The sequence below is a fragment of the Sturnira hondurensis genome, unplaced genomic scaffold (assembly GCF_014824575.4).
Source record: "Sturnira hondurensis isolate 20B ecotype Veracruz unplaced genomic scaffold, ASM1482457v3 Scaffold0022988, whole genome shotgun sequence".
NCBI lineage: Eukaryota > Metazoa > Chordata > Mammalia > Chiroptera > Phyllostomidae > Sturnira > Sturnira hondurensis.
Window position 1 is genome coordinate 616,293 of NW_028095619.1, and position 18,146 is coordinate 634,438.

General features: G+C 40.8%; 1 protein-coding gene across 1 annotated transcript in view; it reads left to right on the forward strand.

The window, feature by feature from the left end:
* Window positions 1–259: 259 nt before the first annotated feature.
* Window positions 260–18,146, forward strand: part of PCDH11X (protocadherin 11 X-linked) — a 408,939-nt gene continuing 391,052 nt past the window's right edge. Inside the window, exons 1-2 of the mRNA XM_037037357.1 lie at window positions 260–381; window positions 826–1,096. Of these exons, the coding sequence (XP_036893252.1) occupies window positions 260–381; window positions 826–1,096 (393 nt within the window). The remainder of the gene's footprint in view (window positions 382–825; window positions 1,097–18,146) is intronic.

The window sequence follows — 18,146 nt, forward strand, 5'->3', positions numbered from 1 at the left end:
CACACAGTCTCTCTGCTCCAACTGCGGCTTGGCCGGGCTTTGGCCCCTGGTTGCACTAGACTGCCTTAAGTATCCTTTGTATGAGAAAATGGAGCTGTTCGATGCTCGTTCTCTAGCTGGAGTCAGGGCGGCCAGCGGGATCACGAGAGAAGCACACATCATAAGAAAAATAAAACTTCGGTAACATAACGTGAATGAGTTAAACTTCTTCAGGGGAAGCCTAAGAGAGCAGCTAGCGTTGCCCTGAGTGGAGCAATGCATGCCCTCGCTTTTGCTCTGCAAAGCGGACATCCTGAAAGCCATGCGTTTTTCCCCAGTAGCGGGTCCCAAACACGAGTGTGCAGCCAGCACGGATTCTGCCGCCTTCTCGGGCAGCGAACAGTAACTTCCAAAGCTAACCTCCATCTCTTCCCCCGCCCTTCTCCTCCTCTCCCCTCCAGCCGGGAAGGGCCACCCCCAAGAGCGGCAGGAGATGTAGGGTGCAGGGAGTTGGGGGGCCACAAGGGGGTACCCAGCAGTTGGTGATGCGCCATCCCCTCGCAGCAGGCAGCCCAGGCACTGGTTCACTTCTCTCTAGTGCGCCCCGAGCTCCACTCGCTCACCCCCCTTCCTTCCCCCTTCTCCCCCTCCATCTAGTCCCTCCCACTCGCCACGAAAAGGGCTGGCTCGGCCCAGGCTCGGTGCAGAGCTCTGTCAGAGCGGGAGGAGCTATAGTCTGAGCTTCTGTGAGCCTGAGCCCCTGTAAGTCTGAGCTGCACCTAGCGGCCGGAGCGTTAGTATGAGCGTCTGAGAACCTGATCCCCTGTAAGTCTGAGCTGCACACAGCAGCCCGCGCGGAAAAGCAGAAAGCAAGCTGAAAAGAGTGGAGGGGACAGTCGCGACCCCCGCGGCGACCGCAGCGGCACTGGCAGCCCAGGTCACCCCAGCGGCCGGAGCAACCCCCGAGGCAACCTCCAAAACAGCGGCTGCTCCGAGCACTGCGAGCTGTAGCGGTAGAACCCGCTACAGTAATCGCAGTCTCCGTCGGGTGTTGAATTCTTTTGCCTTTTTCTCCCTCGCTCCACTTCACTCTACTTATACAGGCTACAATCACCGGGTAAGTATCCGGTCGGGTGCCAGAGCACAGTGCAGCATGTGACGTGTAAGTCCCGCACTTAGTGCTCCCCGACTTCCTGCTGCCTGCTCCTGGGGGCTTGACTGTGACCAAAGTGGTTTTAAAGACGCTTCTGCTGTCCTCCCTTCCCCCTACCCTCTCCTGGAGGTAAGAGATAGAGCAAACCTCGGAGATGAGCGCATATAGAATATCTTTTTAGCACTATCACCACTGGGCTTGGCTTGGTTACTTTGCCAAAACTCTCACTTCTATCAGAAAAGTGTCCGCGCATGAATTTCCCCGACATTGCGGTGCAGAAAGGCCCTTCACTTAAACAAATACAGCTAGCTTCAGCGAGGCTGAGAAAAACTCTTACGATTGGCGCTGGTACTGAGAAAAGATCCCTCTGGGTTTACCTTCGCGGAGAGGTCCGAGCTGAGGGGCAATGCCTGGAGCGCAGCGCCCACCTCGGATCTCGCTCGGCTGGGGCCCCGCTGTGCTCTTATCTCTGGGGATTTCGGGTCTGGATCTTTGCCAGGCTGACTCCAACCCTTGGGGACCCGACCCTTTGCGGAGAGAGACGCACAGCGCAGCGCGACAAGAAGCGCGCACGGTTCCCGGGGCCATTCCGTCTGGCGCTCGCTTCCCCGCCCTTCCTTCCCGCCCTACTTACCGGGCTGCGCTCAGCCAGCACCTGCTGGATGTAGGTGGAGATATGGTAGGTGTGTAAAATTATGCTGATTTAAAAAAAAAATCCTTACCATCGCGTAGCGGAGAAAAACCAAAAACGGCATCATTTTCTTATTGACAAAAAGGAAAAAATTACTTTCTAAGAGCGTAGGGGAACATAACAGGGTTCCTCTGTCTCTGAAGACATGGCTTTTCATCCCTTAGCACTTTATCCCATGAGTGAATGGCGTTTACCAGTATAGAATAAAAAAAAATTCATCCAGCCACAAAGGAATTATTTCTTTAAGCGCGTGGCCATAAAACGGCCTCTTTCCGCGAAGAAAACGGCCCTGTGTAAGAGCGTCCTCAGAAAAGGTGACTTTTTAACAGCGCGTAGCTGCGCATTGGTCCCTTGGAGACTTTAGAAGAGCACGTTTGGAGACCAGGCTTGCAAGTCTGCGCCTTTCCGAGAGTGGGAACCACTTCCTTTCTTCCCCCCAGGAAAGAATTTTAGAGCCCAGCTGAAACCGGCCCCTTGGCTTCCAATATAAATAATCTCGCGCTTCGCTGCTTTGGCTGCCTTTGCGGTTTGGGGTGCGGGGCGCCTGGATGTGTGTGTATGGAGTGCGTGTGAGTGCGCGTCTGTGCGCGGACCCTCGCATTTCCGGGCCGGGTGCCTTTCTGTTAACAGGCTGGTTGCAGGGCTGGGAATCAAAAGTTGCGCCACTGCGGCACACACCCACAAAGCGAGGATGGACGGAAAAGGGGCTAGGACAAAAGAATACAGAAAATTCAACACAAAGAACAAAACCATAGCAAGTACTTATGTAGAAACGTCCAAAGATGGGATTTAAACCTAACATAGGACCTGTTTCTGTACGAGGAAAAGTGTGGACAACAAAGTCTTTAAAATCGAGATAGGCAGGGAAAGAGGCAGGAAATATGGGGAGGGGGTGACGGTGTTCAAGATCGGCTAGCAAGGTGGTAGCACTGCAGCAAGGAAACAACCTGCGGAGCGTGCACAGAACAATTCAAAACACAGCACGACGCGGGAGAAGGTAGCGCCGTTTTACGAGTGAAGCGACGCAGCCCCTCCCATAAAAGGTTAAAGCACGTGGGACTGAAAAAGGTACTTGCGGGAACCTTATGAACTCGGTACAGAGTAAATGGAATTCCACTCTCAGTCTTGTTTAAAATAAACTCGCACAATTACAGCTGGAATATCAGCCTCGGGACTGTCCTTTGGTTTGTGTGTTGCGGGGTAGGGGGCGGATTTGAAAGCAAGTCGAAGTGATGGTATTCGTACACACGTTCCCCTTTCTTGTCTTTGTCTGGTTCCTCGGAGGAAGCGCGGGAGGTGTTGAAGAAGGAACCGAGATGGACGTGCTGAGATGTAAAGATACCTTTCTTCCTCTTGCTGAATTAAGATCTGCCCTGCACAGTTTACGCGGTCTGAGTCCGGCCGCCACTGCGGTGCGCTGGCCCAGGGGCGAGAGAACCCCTCTGCCAGAGGCCCGAGAACCGCATTCTCCCGTCGCCTTTGCACCAGCAGCCCCCCTCCTTCTGGCGATGATGTCAGTCCCTGCCAGGCTCGACGGCCAGGACGGTGGTCGGTTGCTCGCCCCGGCCGGGAGCCCGGGCAGCCCTCCCCAGCGCGCTCCCTCCGCGCAGCCGCTGTGGCTGCCTTTCGGCCACCTTCCCGCGCTAGTACCCGGGGCCCCGCCTTCCTCGCTCCGCGGTTCCCGGGAGGCGCGCGCGAGGCCGTTGAGGCCACGGCGGGCCGGGCCGCGCAGTGGCCGGTGTCGAACCCTGGGATCAGACGCAGGTTTCGGGGCTTCCCAAGCCGTTTTCCTCCTTTGCCCTGCCCCCGTCCTTTCCTTTTTGTCTTGCACCTTGTGAATTGACTTGTTCAGCGGCATTTTAGAGGGCAAGTTCGTCCGATGAAATAATAGTTGCAATATTAAATTTCCGCTCTTTTCTCTCCTGCCCTGCTGATAAGGAAGGGGGATGTGGAGACCCGCGTTTTCCAAACCCCGAGGCTGCCTCAGCCAGCAACAAAGATCCCTAGAAGCCAAAGAGGGTCGTCTTCCCATAGAAATGGTGCGGTGGGGGATGGGGGCAGCCGAAAGCAATGGCGCGGCGTGGGGAGTTCCCTTAACTGAAAAAAGGGACTGCAAATTGGGACACAAAGATTGTAGGAGCCGCTGCCGCGGGGGGAGACGCCACCGATCTCTGTATTGTAAGGACAATACAATAGTAGTGACTTACTATTGTAAGTCACTTGCAACAAATAGACAAGATGCACAAATGGGAAACCCACTGCGGTTTCCCTTCCAAGTTTGCTCTTTCTGTTTCAAGGAATGACTTCCGCTTTCCCGAATTGGAAGCTAATTTGTTGTCCTGATTACGGACAAATTTTTTTTAAGCCTTGGGAGAAGGACTACCAGGCGCAGTTGGAGAACCGTGATCGGGGCAAGAGGGGGAGGGGACTGGGGCAGGACGCCTGCAGGCAGCTTGGCCTTGGGTCTGACTGACCTTCCCAAGGAAATACCATTCAGAGGACATCGCTATGAACTGCTTTCCTGTTGTATTTTGATTTGCAGGCAGCTGGGAGGTTTGGGGAAAATGGCACAGGAGCAAAGTATTCTTCTAATTTGTAAATCTAAGGTTTTCTTTTCTCTTTAATGGAAAGTTTCATTCATACACACACACACACACACCTTAAAACTTAAACTAGCTGTGCCTTTGAAATACAGGGATGAGAAGGACATTTAGATCTAGCAGAAGCACTCATTTTCTGGATTGCAGTCCTTTGCTAAGTGTTGAAAATTTTAACCACCCGAATGAGATTTGGATGAACCCCCCCCCTACCCCACCCCCCGCCACCAAGTGTAATGGTGGGTTTTGGTTTGGGAGCCGAGGCAGAAGGGATTGCAGGTTTCACATTAATTCTTCTCTCGACAGGAAAAACTTTTCTGTTTGTATGAAAATAGAAATTCCTGATTGGTTACAGACTGCTGGTGATAGGAAGAAATCTGGTAATGGATTTTGTAAAGACAGAAAATTCTCCTCTATGCAAGCAGTCCACAATGGACTTTAGCCAGGATTTATGAAGTTGTTTGGGAAGGGAGGAGAGGCACACCCACTAAGAGACTTTATATAAAGTACTGGCTTTAAGCTACATTGATGAAATACTGTGGCTTTAATGGCTGCCAGGGTTTTCTGAAATTCAGGGGCTGAAATTTTGAAACATCATGTTCACCAAAAATGTTTCTTCACATATGGTATCAAGGTGTCATCCATTTACTGATTCACCAAAGAATCTATGAACATTAACTAATTACCTACTGTGTCAGAAATACAAAAGACAACGTGAAAAGGTGGTTTGAGCTTCCTGTGAGCCAGGAGACTCACAAATTTATGATACAATGTGATAAAGGTGCTAATTGAGCATATTGGAGAAATGGATTAATTTGTGCTAAGAGGCTGAGATGAGATTCCTAAAGAAGGGGTGTGTCTGTGGCTTTGACAAATAGACATCCCTGGGAAGTGGCTACCCAGGGAGTGGAGCTGGCAAAGTCTGACACAACTAAGTAAGGGCAGATCTTGGGGTCTGATATCCCACTTTGGAGTTTAGAGGTATGTGTTTATTTGGTAGACAAAAGCTACCTTTGAAGATTTTTAAAGCAGGGGTGTTAGAAACAATGAAAGGGGGTGAGAAAATTGGGCAGTTGATGACACACAATAGAAAGAACATTTATTGTTGTTTCTCTTTAGCTGTAATCAGCAAGTCACTGATAACTTGATACTATTCACTGCCCCTTCCCCAGGAGCCTTCGGAATTCCTAGTATTCGGCAGTCAGAATAAACACCTTCAGCTGCTTGGAAGTACACTTAACTCCGGCACACCCCATTTCCCACACATCTCCCTGATTCCTGCCATCTCTCCCACACTTGCCCACTTCTGCTCTCTCCACCAGCAGTCAGGGGCCCTTAACCTTGGCCTTTTCCTCCCCCCTAACCTCTGGCAAAAATACCTGTATCTGTATTGTTTTCCCCCTTCTTGTCAATCTGTCTTCCTGCTTCTTCCCTGCTTTACCTACCTAGGTCATTTCTCCACTCATTTCTACTCCATTTCATCCTTCATCTTGGACCTTCCTTCTCTTCCGTGACCTCAAAGAAGCTTTAAAAGAGAAGGGGGAGAAAAAGGGACCAATGACCCTTGACATCAAACTCACAAATTTGTCAAATGTTCCTCACAAGATTTCTTGCTGTCTGTGTGTGCCTTTTGCTGTTTTATTTCAAACAAGATTTATAGTGGAATTCCTCAGGTTTGTTAGACTTTTTATGGTGCCTGCAAATGTCTGCTTTTCTTCAGATACAACTAAGGGTTTAAAAGTTGGAGTCCCACCTTTTCCGAATTTCTCACCACACACTCCCGAGACCATCGCTCTGCATAGCCCATTCTTTCTGGTGTGTCCCCGTCCCAGGGGTTGTTCCCTTTATGTTTTCAGTAGAAGTTTCTTATTTTTATTCCTCTCTGCTTTTTGCTTTGTGGGACAGTCATAATGGCTGACATTGAAATATTTGTATAATGTACAAATCCCTTCCACACACAGGATTTTAAGGCCTGGTCAAAGAAGGTTCGCACTGACGTACACAGTAACTATGTCCATGTTCAGAGGCAAGGGGACCCTCATTTTTGTTTTAACATTCTTAGAAAGTTGTATTTTGAGGTGTGGAGAAGGGGCAGTTCTCAGATTGTCCCTGTATCCACATGTAGTGGAGTTGGCTGAGTACCCCTGGGAACAGGACAGGGAAGAAAGAATGTGCCATAAAAATAGGCAGTACGTTCGTTCTTTTATCAATGCCAAGTGTACATTTTACCTTTGGGAAAAATAAAATATGTAAGTACATTTACTTAGGTTGACTTTATATTATAACATTATAAAATTGCGTGTTATTCTCTGAGCAGAGTTCTATTGTCTGAAGACTTTATTAACCATTCATTGTCCAGAATGAAGAAAACTAGGTAAGATGCCTTGATATTTCAGACTGGCTTGAGGTGTTTAAATTAATCCAGTCCTGTTTGAAATGGTGTTACTTTCCAGTAGAAGTTTACTCGGAAGGCGCTATCCCTAAAATGTGCTCACCTTTTCCTAGGAGAAAAATAATCAAATGACCAATATGCCATGATCCCTCAACACTCACGTCCTATGCGCCATGGAGTGTAAAGCACACTTTTGTCACATGCAGAAAGGTCTTTGGGGGTTAAAATATCTTTTGAGATTTGGTTACACCTGTGAAAGACTGCATTCTCGTTATCAGACCATGAAAATATGAACAGCCTTTTTCAATGACCGTGTTCCAATCAGAAGACTGGCTTAGCAGAAATCTTAAATGCTGCTATTACTTCCCAAAAGTCCTCCACTGGTCAAGGACGTAAGCCACCCTTTTAATTGTCCTAAACACATTAGACATCAAATCATTGTAATAAAGTATGAAACCAAGAGTGACAATGGCTATATTAGTCATTACAGACCAGGTCTGAAATAGTGTTTTTATTCCCCGACCTAATCACTTTATGATGGTAAAGATTTGAGGAAACAGAGAAGAGAAAAAAAAAGAATGAATCCTGGGAGAGGATTTTTCTCTCCTCAACGCAAGTATTTGATTAGTGTGAAATATATTTTAGGATGACAATAATGGAGCTAATTTATTGATGAATTTTAATGAAACTGTATGGAAACTCATTTCACATTTAAATCTTTAAGTGACAAGAATGCCCATCGAGACTTGTGATACTTTTACAATCCACTTGCTGTCATATGAAATAAAAACAAAAAAATGGTTTTCAGCCATACTTGTATGAATTTGTTCTCTTTAATGTCTTTCATTTGTATAGTGTCCTATGTCTTATAATTTTACAAGTAATATATTATTTTAGTCTCATAAAAGACTTTGAGTAGAAAAAATCATGGTCATGTCTGTTGGGAGAAACAGAAGGTCAGGCAGGAAACATCTTGGCTTTTCACTTGGTAAGTGGGTTGTTGGTTTCCAGTCTCCACACATTCTGCCTCTCAGCACTCTGCCTTGCCTCGCTCTCATTTCTGTGAACATTTATTCTCAAGCATCAGAGTGTAACACCCCCTGAAAAACAAGAAAAAACAGAGATGCTTCCTGGATTAAACAATAAGAATCTGAAAGATGAGTGTATTCAAGTATACTTAAGTTTATCAATGAACTGGCGACTTGTGTCATATTCCTGTTTAGTCTTTTTGTACTAACCCTGTACAAGTTACCCAATGAAATAGCAGGACTATTGACATTTCACAGTCATATTGACAGTACACAATCATAGACGCTCATATACTTCCTCTATTTTATTTATGAAGAAGAATTCAAATTATGACCCATCACTGTGACATTCCATAAAGTTTAAGTTTACTTCATGTGGCAAATATTTAGTGTTAGAGCCTAATTCATTTTCTTTTACGGCATCTATATTTTCATATATGATTTATTTTAAAGTATATTTGCCAATGATTTTAAAATAGATTTTCTTCTGGCATGCCATCTTTTTGGTTTAATCTTTATATTTTCCCCATTGCCATTTAGCCTCCTTATATCCCCATCCACCCAGCAATCCCCACACTGTTGTCCGTGTCCAGGAGCCCTTACTCCTTTTTGCTCGATCCTCCACACCTAACCCCCCACCTTTTATCCTGCTCTCCATCTATAAGTCTGTCCCCGTTTTCATCATTTGTTCAGTTTGCTCATTACATTCCACATATAAGTGACATCATACATATGGTATTTGACATGCCATCTTTGAAGCAATTTGTTTTTGGGAATCCATTGCATAGGCAAGTATCATATCAAGCAAAATGACAGGAAGTTCCAAACATGCAAATCATTGTTTGTTGTAGCTAGGTTTATAAACTTCTTTATCCAGTAGCTTTTCACATGGGAAGTGAGAGCGGAAGGTTTATTTAAATTGTATAAACGCTATTTTATGATTTATATTTTATTAGCGTCTAGAGGGTGATCTTGAGCAAATAACTTCATTTTCCTGGAGTACAGTTTTCCCAAAAGTAAAATGATGATGTTGTAAATTATATCAAGGAGCTTTCAAATGAAAAAAAAAATTCATGCAGGGTTTTATAAACAATAGTAGACTGAGAGAGAGCATTTCCCCCTTTCCCATGGCTCTGCAGGTGTTACCAGTTTTACCACATCAATCCATTACCCCTTGCTAATGGAAAACCTGTTGCTTGTCCACCATTGCAATGCTTGAGATGTGGAGGGTCGTGAAGGGCGGCCCATAGACAAATTTTAGGGACTACTTGCTTTGAGAAGCTTACATTCTGATCGGTCAAAAATAAGGAGTGGCCACAACAACCAAATAAATAATATATAGTCACATTAAATTAAATTCAACAAATATTATACCAGCTGGTCTCTTACACTACACTGAGTAGGGTCCAGGTCTCAACGCTTATTTTTTTCTTTGCATTATTAACCTGGACGATTTCCCAGTGTGGCTCAGATGGAGAAAATACTACGTTTTCCACACCTTGTTTTGGATTTAGATTATTAAAAACCACCATATTGGGCATATTATGTTATAATAGCTGCTGCAAGGGAGTATTGACATGAAGAATAAATCAAAATACCAAAGCATTAAATTATATAAATACTTAAAGTATTTAAAAACTACTTGACCTGAGGGAGTGGGGGGTGCTGAGTAGAAGGGGGGTTAAAGGGGAAAATTAGGATAACTGTAATACCATAATCAATAAAATATAATTTAAAAAATGACTTCAAAAGCCCATTTCCTTATGATGGCAAGACATACACATTTCTCAAAGGATGCTTTTATGTTTTACAAATGCATATTAAACTAAAGCCTGAAGTTTATATTTTCCTGAAGGCTTAATAATATATTTGGGGATAGATTTAAAATTCATTTCTTAAACTTTCATCTGTTTGCTGCATTATCTTCTTGCCCACGAACTCAGTTTTAATACCCAGGAGATAAAGCTAGTTATTTTACAATGTGATCAAAGCAAGATTATTTGAAGGAGTTTGAATCCTTTGAATAGCGTATGGATCCTGAATGGATGACTCATAATTGCAGACAAGAGTAAACAAATATGGGAATATAAGGCCATTGCTTACAAAAATAGCCATAGCAGTAAAAGCATGTTAGGAAGAAATAAAATTTCTAATCAATCACCCTCACTTCTGATGACTTGTTAGTTTAAGATTCAGTTTCCAGGAAGTTATAATGTATCCCTGCGGATCTCAGACTTTAATGTGCATACGAACCATCTGTAAATCTTGTTAAAATGTAGATTCCAATTCAGAATTTAGGATCTGAAATTCAGCCTCTCAAACCACACTGAACAGAAAGGGTCATTTCTGAGTCTGGTAAACAAGCTTGGAAAATGTGAAATAAGCGAAAAGGTAACAGAGTAAAGAAAAAGAATTAGATGTAGCTATTTTGCAAAGGGTGAAATTTTTAAAAATTACAATGAATTACAATTATTGCCTGTGGATATTACTATTGGTTTTAATCTTTGGTATAGCTAGCTCATTGAAAAACTGTAGTTCAGAATAAAAAATAAGTTGCTTATTCATTACATAGTCAACTCTGTTCTGCCAGCATTGTATACATATAATTGTACTACTTCCAAAAGAAAACAAATGGCCATGGAGTATCAATAGCTCACCAACATTTTACAAATATTTTCCAAATAGAGCCAAAAATAATTACGTGCTACTGTAGACCTCGAAAATAATAGCTTGTAAATTACTGAAAACAACAATATCCATTAATCATTCAGATTTCAGAATAAAATGGCCAGCTCCATTTTATTGACCTTTTTTGAATCCATTGTTTTTATTTATTTACTCTGACATTTTTCAGGGAAGCACCACCACCACCACCACCAATAAAAGAGCCTTGGGGGAGGGTATTGTAGATTTGCTCCATTTATTTACAACTTTGATAGCAGCTGTGGACATCAGTCAAGTTTCAATGTTTAAACTGTGTGTGTTCCCAGGCACAGTGTGGTTCGGGCAAGGTTAGAGCGATAACTGAAAACGTGGTCACTTTGAGGCTGGGATTCACGTCTTCGCTGTGAATTCACAAGCCAATGCCTGCCAAGTGAAACTATGCTAGACTGTTCGGAGCTCTTATGCCTTAATGACAACAGCAGAGCTTGTTTGGTGGCAACTTGAGGATCCCAGGAAACAAAAGGGTCAATTGGATTAAAATGTTCTTTGTAAGTGCTAAATGAACTTGGTTGTCTGCCAAAATTGCCTTGGATTTCATTAGTCTTAACATTATTTAATGTGCCTGAAGAGGTATGTGTAGCGGCCAAAATATCATATATCTCTGTTTTGGAGGGGGAAATTCCAAAGTGTACAAAAAAAGAAATGTGAAAAATAACAGTCCTCTTCAGATTTTATATTCAAAGACTAAAGATGGAAACTCTATAGAAAGTAGAAATATCAGTCTGATGAAAATATACCACTCATGCCTTAAGACAGAATCAGGAAAAAAATTGAGTTCATTTACAATGGCATTAGAACTCATAAATGATACAAAATTGAATACAATGTGAAAAATCAGGCTATTTCAGGATGATGGCAACTGAAAGAAAAATATAATTTCTTGGACTAATCTAACAAATATTAGAAATATTAGTAAAACTGTCAATCTAATTCAACTACATAACTTTAAATCACTCCTGCTTTTTCCTGTTTTAGAGGCAATATAAATATATCTTAATAGAATGAGCTTTGTTAATACTGGGACTATTAAATAGAACAAAATATTGTTTAAGTCAGCAAAATTTCAATCATAAGTCATATAATTTTAGTAAAGATTTTAAGGACATGACAACGAAAGGTGAGAACAATTAACCAGTAAATAATTGCATGTAATGTACATTAATTATGTTTTGAAGTACTTGTCATTGCTAATAATAATAATGCAATTGGATGAGAAACTCAGTAATAGCATTAATAAGGAACAGTTGATTTTATTCACTAGGAGAAAATATTAGAATCCCAAGTATAGATTATAGCACTGGACAGCTGAAGGAGCCATCATCATTTAAAGAACAGGAAGACACTGGGAGCACAGAATGTTTACTATTTCCTTAGAAAACGTTATTACACTTTGTATCTCCCTTATGCCGTATACTAATGATAGCACCTTAGTCACCCAAGAAACAGCTGCGTTTCTGAAAACAAAAACTTTAAAGCAAAAATTTATCGTGAGCAAATCGAACGAAATTACCTTAAATAGAACCTTGCAGTAACTACAAAAGGCACTTCTACCAGGTTTTAACTGTATGAATGATTGCACTAAGATTTTATCTGTTTTCACAGCATTTTAGGGTGTTAGAGATTTTATTTCCTCTGAATCTAACAACAGTGACAACAGGCAAGAGGGACAAGTTTTTTCTCTGTTAAGATATTATACCTACTACGTCTCAGGCAGCACTACATCCTTTCTCTTAGGATCCCCCAAAATATTCATTCCATCCACCAATGTGGGCACTAAACTTTTAGTTCCAAATATTATTAAGGAAAAATCTAACAATGTATTTTACTATATGTAATCTTTTAAGAGTTTTGAATTTGTAGTAGAACATTTTGGTGAGCACTCATGGAATCTTAATTTTAACCCCCTTCATCTTTTTTCATTGTTTATTCCAATTCAGTGAGCACTCACTGAATTGAGTGAGCACTCAATTAAGATAATATCGCTCCCTGGCCATTTAACATACTTTATAACACAAATATGCAATGACACAATAGCATAGTGGGCTAAAATATAAGAATGTCATTAAGTTGAAAAAGAGAGGAGCACTCAAATGGATAAATCAATGAGCCTTTTTAAGGGGGGGGGTTAGAACCAAATACTCAAATACCAAATGAGTATTTGGTTCTAATTTAAGTAGGCTCAGAAACCAGAGCCAAGTTTCTACAAGTTTTCTTTCTCTGTGAACACAAAAAGCAATATTTGAGAGGATGGGTCTGGAAGGACAGTATTTGGAAGAAGAAAGTAAACTTTTTTATGGCTATGGTTTCACTTAAGTATAGAATGGTAAGTAAGAAAGGAAGGTGTGTATGGCTTTGGCCCCAGCTGGCCCCACTTGCGGTCCCTAACCAATGAAACGGTCGTCTTGTTTCATTCAAATTGCATTTAAGCATCGAGCATTTTGACAGATGGACTTTTGTAATAGTAGTTAATCACGTGGGCCGACTAGTTTCACCCACTGGGGGATCACACTTTCTTCTCCCTTGGAAGAACCAGATTATTAGAAGGTATTACAAAAATATCTTCTGTTGTCAGAGCAGCAGGCCCTGTTTAGTTTCTTTAATGAATCTCATGAGAAAATTAGTAGACTTAAAAATATAAATGATGACACATACTCTGCCGAAGGGCTGCTTAGTACAAAAGGCAAACACTGTCCTGCTTTGTGATGTTTCCTTAAAATTGCAGTGTTTCTACACAAACTTGATAGTCATTTGCAAATGTGTGAATTTGTGTTTCACAAAAGACTTAACATAGAATCAACTAACACTCCAGTCAACTCTGTGAGTTAGGCAGGGCAGTTATTTTTAATCCCCTTCATCTTTTTTCATTGTTTATTCCAAATGAAGAATCAAGCCAGTCCAGAATTAACTAAATGTCCTTCCTTATGTCATCAAGGCACTTCCATGGGACACCTTTGCTCTTTGCTACATAGATGGGTGCAGTGGTTGCAGATAACGCATCCCAAATGATTTTTAATAAAGGGAGAAAAAGAACAGACTTGTTTCTTAGATATGGAATCTAGGTTTGGGTTAACATTTCTCTGCAGAAAAACTGCAAATTGTGATAAGATAGGAAGATTTGACTGAATTAGCACTGTGCTGAGGTAACTCATGGGTCGTGATGTTTTGATGAAAATACTTAATTTGTATGCTGTTAATATATTCCTTTGTTCTCGTGATTATTGTCTCCAAATAGAGTGAAGATATTTCAATGAGATGCATGTTTGTAGACCTTAGGTAGTACTTGGATCTCTAGTTTACTCACTATATTTTTCCATCACAGCGAAAATTTTGGCTTTCTGTACAACATGCACTTTTTCTGAAGTAGCTTAATAAAAACAAAAATATTGTTGAAGTGGCCTGCCCAAGGTCACAAGAGCTAGTTAGTGACAGTCTGGAATAGAGTTTAAGTCTCTCTTGTCATTGTGCATTTGATTATGTCACATTGTCACACTTCTACCATAGTAAAAGGGCCCATGACAATACGACAGAATTAGATGCATGATGGTCATATAGCGTGAAATGTTCCAAAGTGCTATGATTAATGTAGGTTATAGATTTGGTTAGTGTTGTGTATGTGGTCTGGCCAGAAAGTATCCAGCCATGTAATATGAAAAATAGAGATGTTTATTGAAGAACATACAAGAAACATATGTAGGACAATGATACTTCAGTCCCCTTCAAAGTAGGTACTTGGGGACCTTACACATCACCATCAGTTGCCCTGTCGTAGTTTCCCAAATCTCATTGCCAGTCTGAAATCTGTTCCCTTTCAAAGATGATTTTAGTTTTGGGAAAAGCCAGAAGTCGCAGGGCACCAAATATGGGCTGTAGGGGCTAAGTCACCTGGGTGATTGGATGTTTTGCCCAAAAACTCTACATGAGACGTGATGCATGAGCAGGTACATTGTCAATGAAGCTGCCCATCACCAGTTGCCCATAGCTGCAGCCTTCTGAATCATTTGAATAGTTTCTCTTGAGGAATGTTCAAGCTTAATGCAAAATTAGATGCAGATGTGTTGCCCTACCACTCAGTCATTTTGAATGTGATGGCCACACAGTACGCATGCTCACTCAAAGGCATCTACCACCTGCACTGACTAGTTCAGTGAAGTCATCATTGTTCACCCATGCGCATTCCAGTCCACTCTCCTTGCCTGCCAGTTACATCGATGTTGCACAAACCATTCTCATTATATTAACAGTGGTGGACTTTTTCTAGGCAGACCTCGTGTACCAAACAAAAGCATATTAAGTAGCAGAAGTGATGACTCCTTTTGAACAAATCAAAGACTCACTCATTAACAAAGTTTTGTGAATAAAAACTAAATTTTATAGTCATTATTACATATTTAAAAATTTTATCATCTTAAATGTTAGATACATCTTCTATGTATGATTTGTATGCTTCAATTTAAACTTCACTGAAATTTCTCTATAAGACTCTGCTGTCTTGCAACATAGATTTGTCTCAAATCCAAGAATTTTGATTTGAAGAAATAGTAAAACAGTGTTATAGTCATCTCTATTTTAATTGCATTGTCTCTGTTACTTAGGACCCAAAAATATAGGAATGTAAAGTTTTAATGTTCCATAAACACTATGAATTATCCAGTTTGTTGAAACATGCTTTTTTGTTTACAGAAAAATATTTCCCTGTTTATTTTAAAGGTGTTTTCTCTCCTGCTAAAAATGTCTAACACATTGGACTTTTAATAGATTAATGAAATGGAGTTGCAACACCATCAAAGGTCATGCTGTTCTTCAAAATATAAATTAACAAGTTTGCAAGGAAAGCATCTGAAAGCCAGCAACCTCAGTTGTGTTTTGCTCTGGCTGGATTTGTTTGAATGAAAATTTATTCTACATAAGTAAGGTTGTCTCTTTTATTTCATCACCTGAACAGTTTTCATTATGAACAGACAGCCTTTGCCATGGTTATTTGTCTACATTTTTCCTTTCTGTTTCCACCACAGCCGTATATTTCTTCCACATAGCTTAAATTATGAAATTCTTTTAAGAAATAATTTGAATGTCTTTAACTTAATTTCCTTTCCTGAGAAAATGTCTGGGTATAGATTTTTTAATGGCATGGCTATTTTGAAACTACTATGCAGATAAATTTTGAAATGGTAAATTCTGTGGTAAAAAAAGTAAGCCCAGAAGAACCTTCTCCTTTCAGAAGATACCGAAGCCAAACAGGTAAAGTCACAACCAGTAAAAAGACCAAAAGGTAACAAATTGCTAATAACCTTTTCTTAGTTCTTCTAGAAAAGGCTACTTGATAAGCTGATTCTCAAAACTTAACACGTTCACAGTAAATGAAAAATCCAGAGTCAATTATTTAACTGAAGGCGATGGTTAAAATACAAAAGAACCATTACCCATGATGATTACTTTTTGCACACTTGATAATCAGTACACACACACACACACACATATATATGTGTGTTACTTTTATATGTTAAAAGTAACACATATATATATATATATGTTACTTTTAGTTGGTGTAAATGAATCCAAAGCCTTCTTTGTTCTTTAGTTATCTTTACACATGTGCCCCTCCGAGGTAGGAGGTATTCTGATACTCTCCATATTCAGATTTTTAAAAATTTATAGTCCTGATGTTTCATCACAGTGATAAATAGAAGTTTATTTCTGTCTACATCTTTGAAATATAATTTATATTAATAATGACTAGGCACATAGATATTTTATTTTTATTTGGACAAATATTCGGTATCTATGGCTTAGCTTTATTAACTATATTAGGGCCCATAAACTAACTATGAAGGTTTTTTTTTTCTGGACATCTTAATGGTAGGAGAAACATTCACTCTATAAAATCACTGTCATTAACAATTCAGTGACAGCCTGGGAAATGTGGGCACATACAGTTTACAGGTCTAATTTAAAACTTAAGCTTTCTCCTTTGACAATTGCATTTTTGTTATAGATTATACGGACAGTATAAGTAAGCGAGACTTATAGATGGCTTATTATCTCATCAAAAACTGTTACATTTTCATTTCATTTGTATACAAATTTGACAGGTTTTTGATTTTGATCAGGGATCGAATCTGCAACCTTGGTGTACCTGAATGATGCTTTAAGTAACTGAGCTTGTAGCAATTTTGATTTTTAATGGATTTGCTTGGAGAATCCCAAGTTAAAATAATGGCTTTCGTTTCCAGTTTCTGTTCAGAATATTGATATTCTGGGATACCTAACCCTGGGATAAATAATAGAAGGATAAAATGTCCCACATCTTAATCACTAACATTCTCTTCAACCAGAAAGGGAGAGACTTGAATTTATTTACAATCCCCATCTGTATAGTATCACACCTCACTGAATCAGTTATTATAACTGACTTTTTTTTCACATTAACTGCTAGGAGTTTTTTCAAGACTGTATTTATTTATTTTTAAACACCAGGGAAGGGAAGGAGAAAGAGTGGGAGAGAAATCTCCATGTGTGGTTGCCTCTCGTGCACCCCCTACTGGGGATCTGGCCAACAACCCAGGCATGTGCCCCGACTGGGAATTGAATGGACAACCCTTTGGTTCACAGGCCAGCACTCAATCCACTGACCCACACCACCCAGAGCAGATTAACTGCTAGTTTTATTTTTATGTGAACATGTCCTTTTAAAAAATTTTTATTGATTTATTTTTTTTGAGAGAAAGAGAGGAATTGGGCTAGAGGACAGAGATAGATACGGATCTGTTGTTTCACTTTTTAATGCATTCATTGGTTGCTTCTTGTACATTCCCTGACCGGGAATCAAACCCGAAACCTTGGCGTATTGGGACAATGCTCTAACCAACTGAGCTACCTAGTCAGGGCCTGGTCTTTTTTCAGTATTAATCATTTTATTGCTGTAAACATAACTCTTTGGAAATGACAGCCCAACCTAAAACAGCCAATATCTGATCAAATCTAGCACCCAAATAATCCAAGAACTTTGACATGAGTCTTACTATCTAAATAACTCAGTCTATACTTCTACTTCAGAAAAATAAAGTGCCAGGAAACTTGCCAGAAGAATGAGAATGAAAGTGAGGGAACGGTGTATTCGCTACAGCACAGCCACTTAAAGGGTTTGGTTTCCCCTGGAAAGAGTCGTTTTGTTTTAAAAGGAGAGAACAGACTTTTGATGTTTCTCACCTTTCATGGTTGTGACAATTCTTTTAGATATCTTAAATTCTTTAAAAGGAGATTTGTCATAATCTCTACAGTATACCTGTTTAAAACATCGTAGCCCACAGAAATCTGAAACGGCAAAAGAAACTTCTCAAGATAAGTGACAAGGAGTGTACAGCTCAGTTGTCCGAGCTGTGGGAACTTCTTTTCTTATTACTGTTCACCTAACAAATAAAGTGGTGGGAATTTTAATCTCCCTGAAGAACCAAATTTCCCCGTGTGAATTAATTTGCATAAGCAAGTTACGGTTGAGTTTCGGTTTAGGTTTAAACTGGCTGAAGGGTAATAGGCATTTGGTACTTAAACACATTCATTGAGTGCGAGGAAAGCACAACAACAA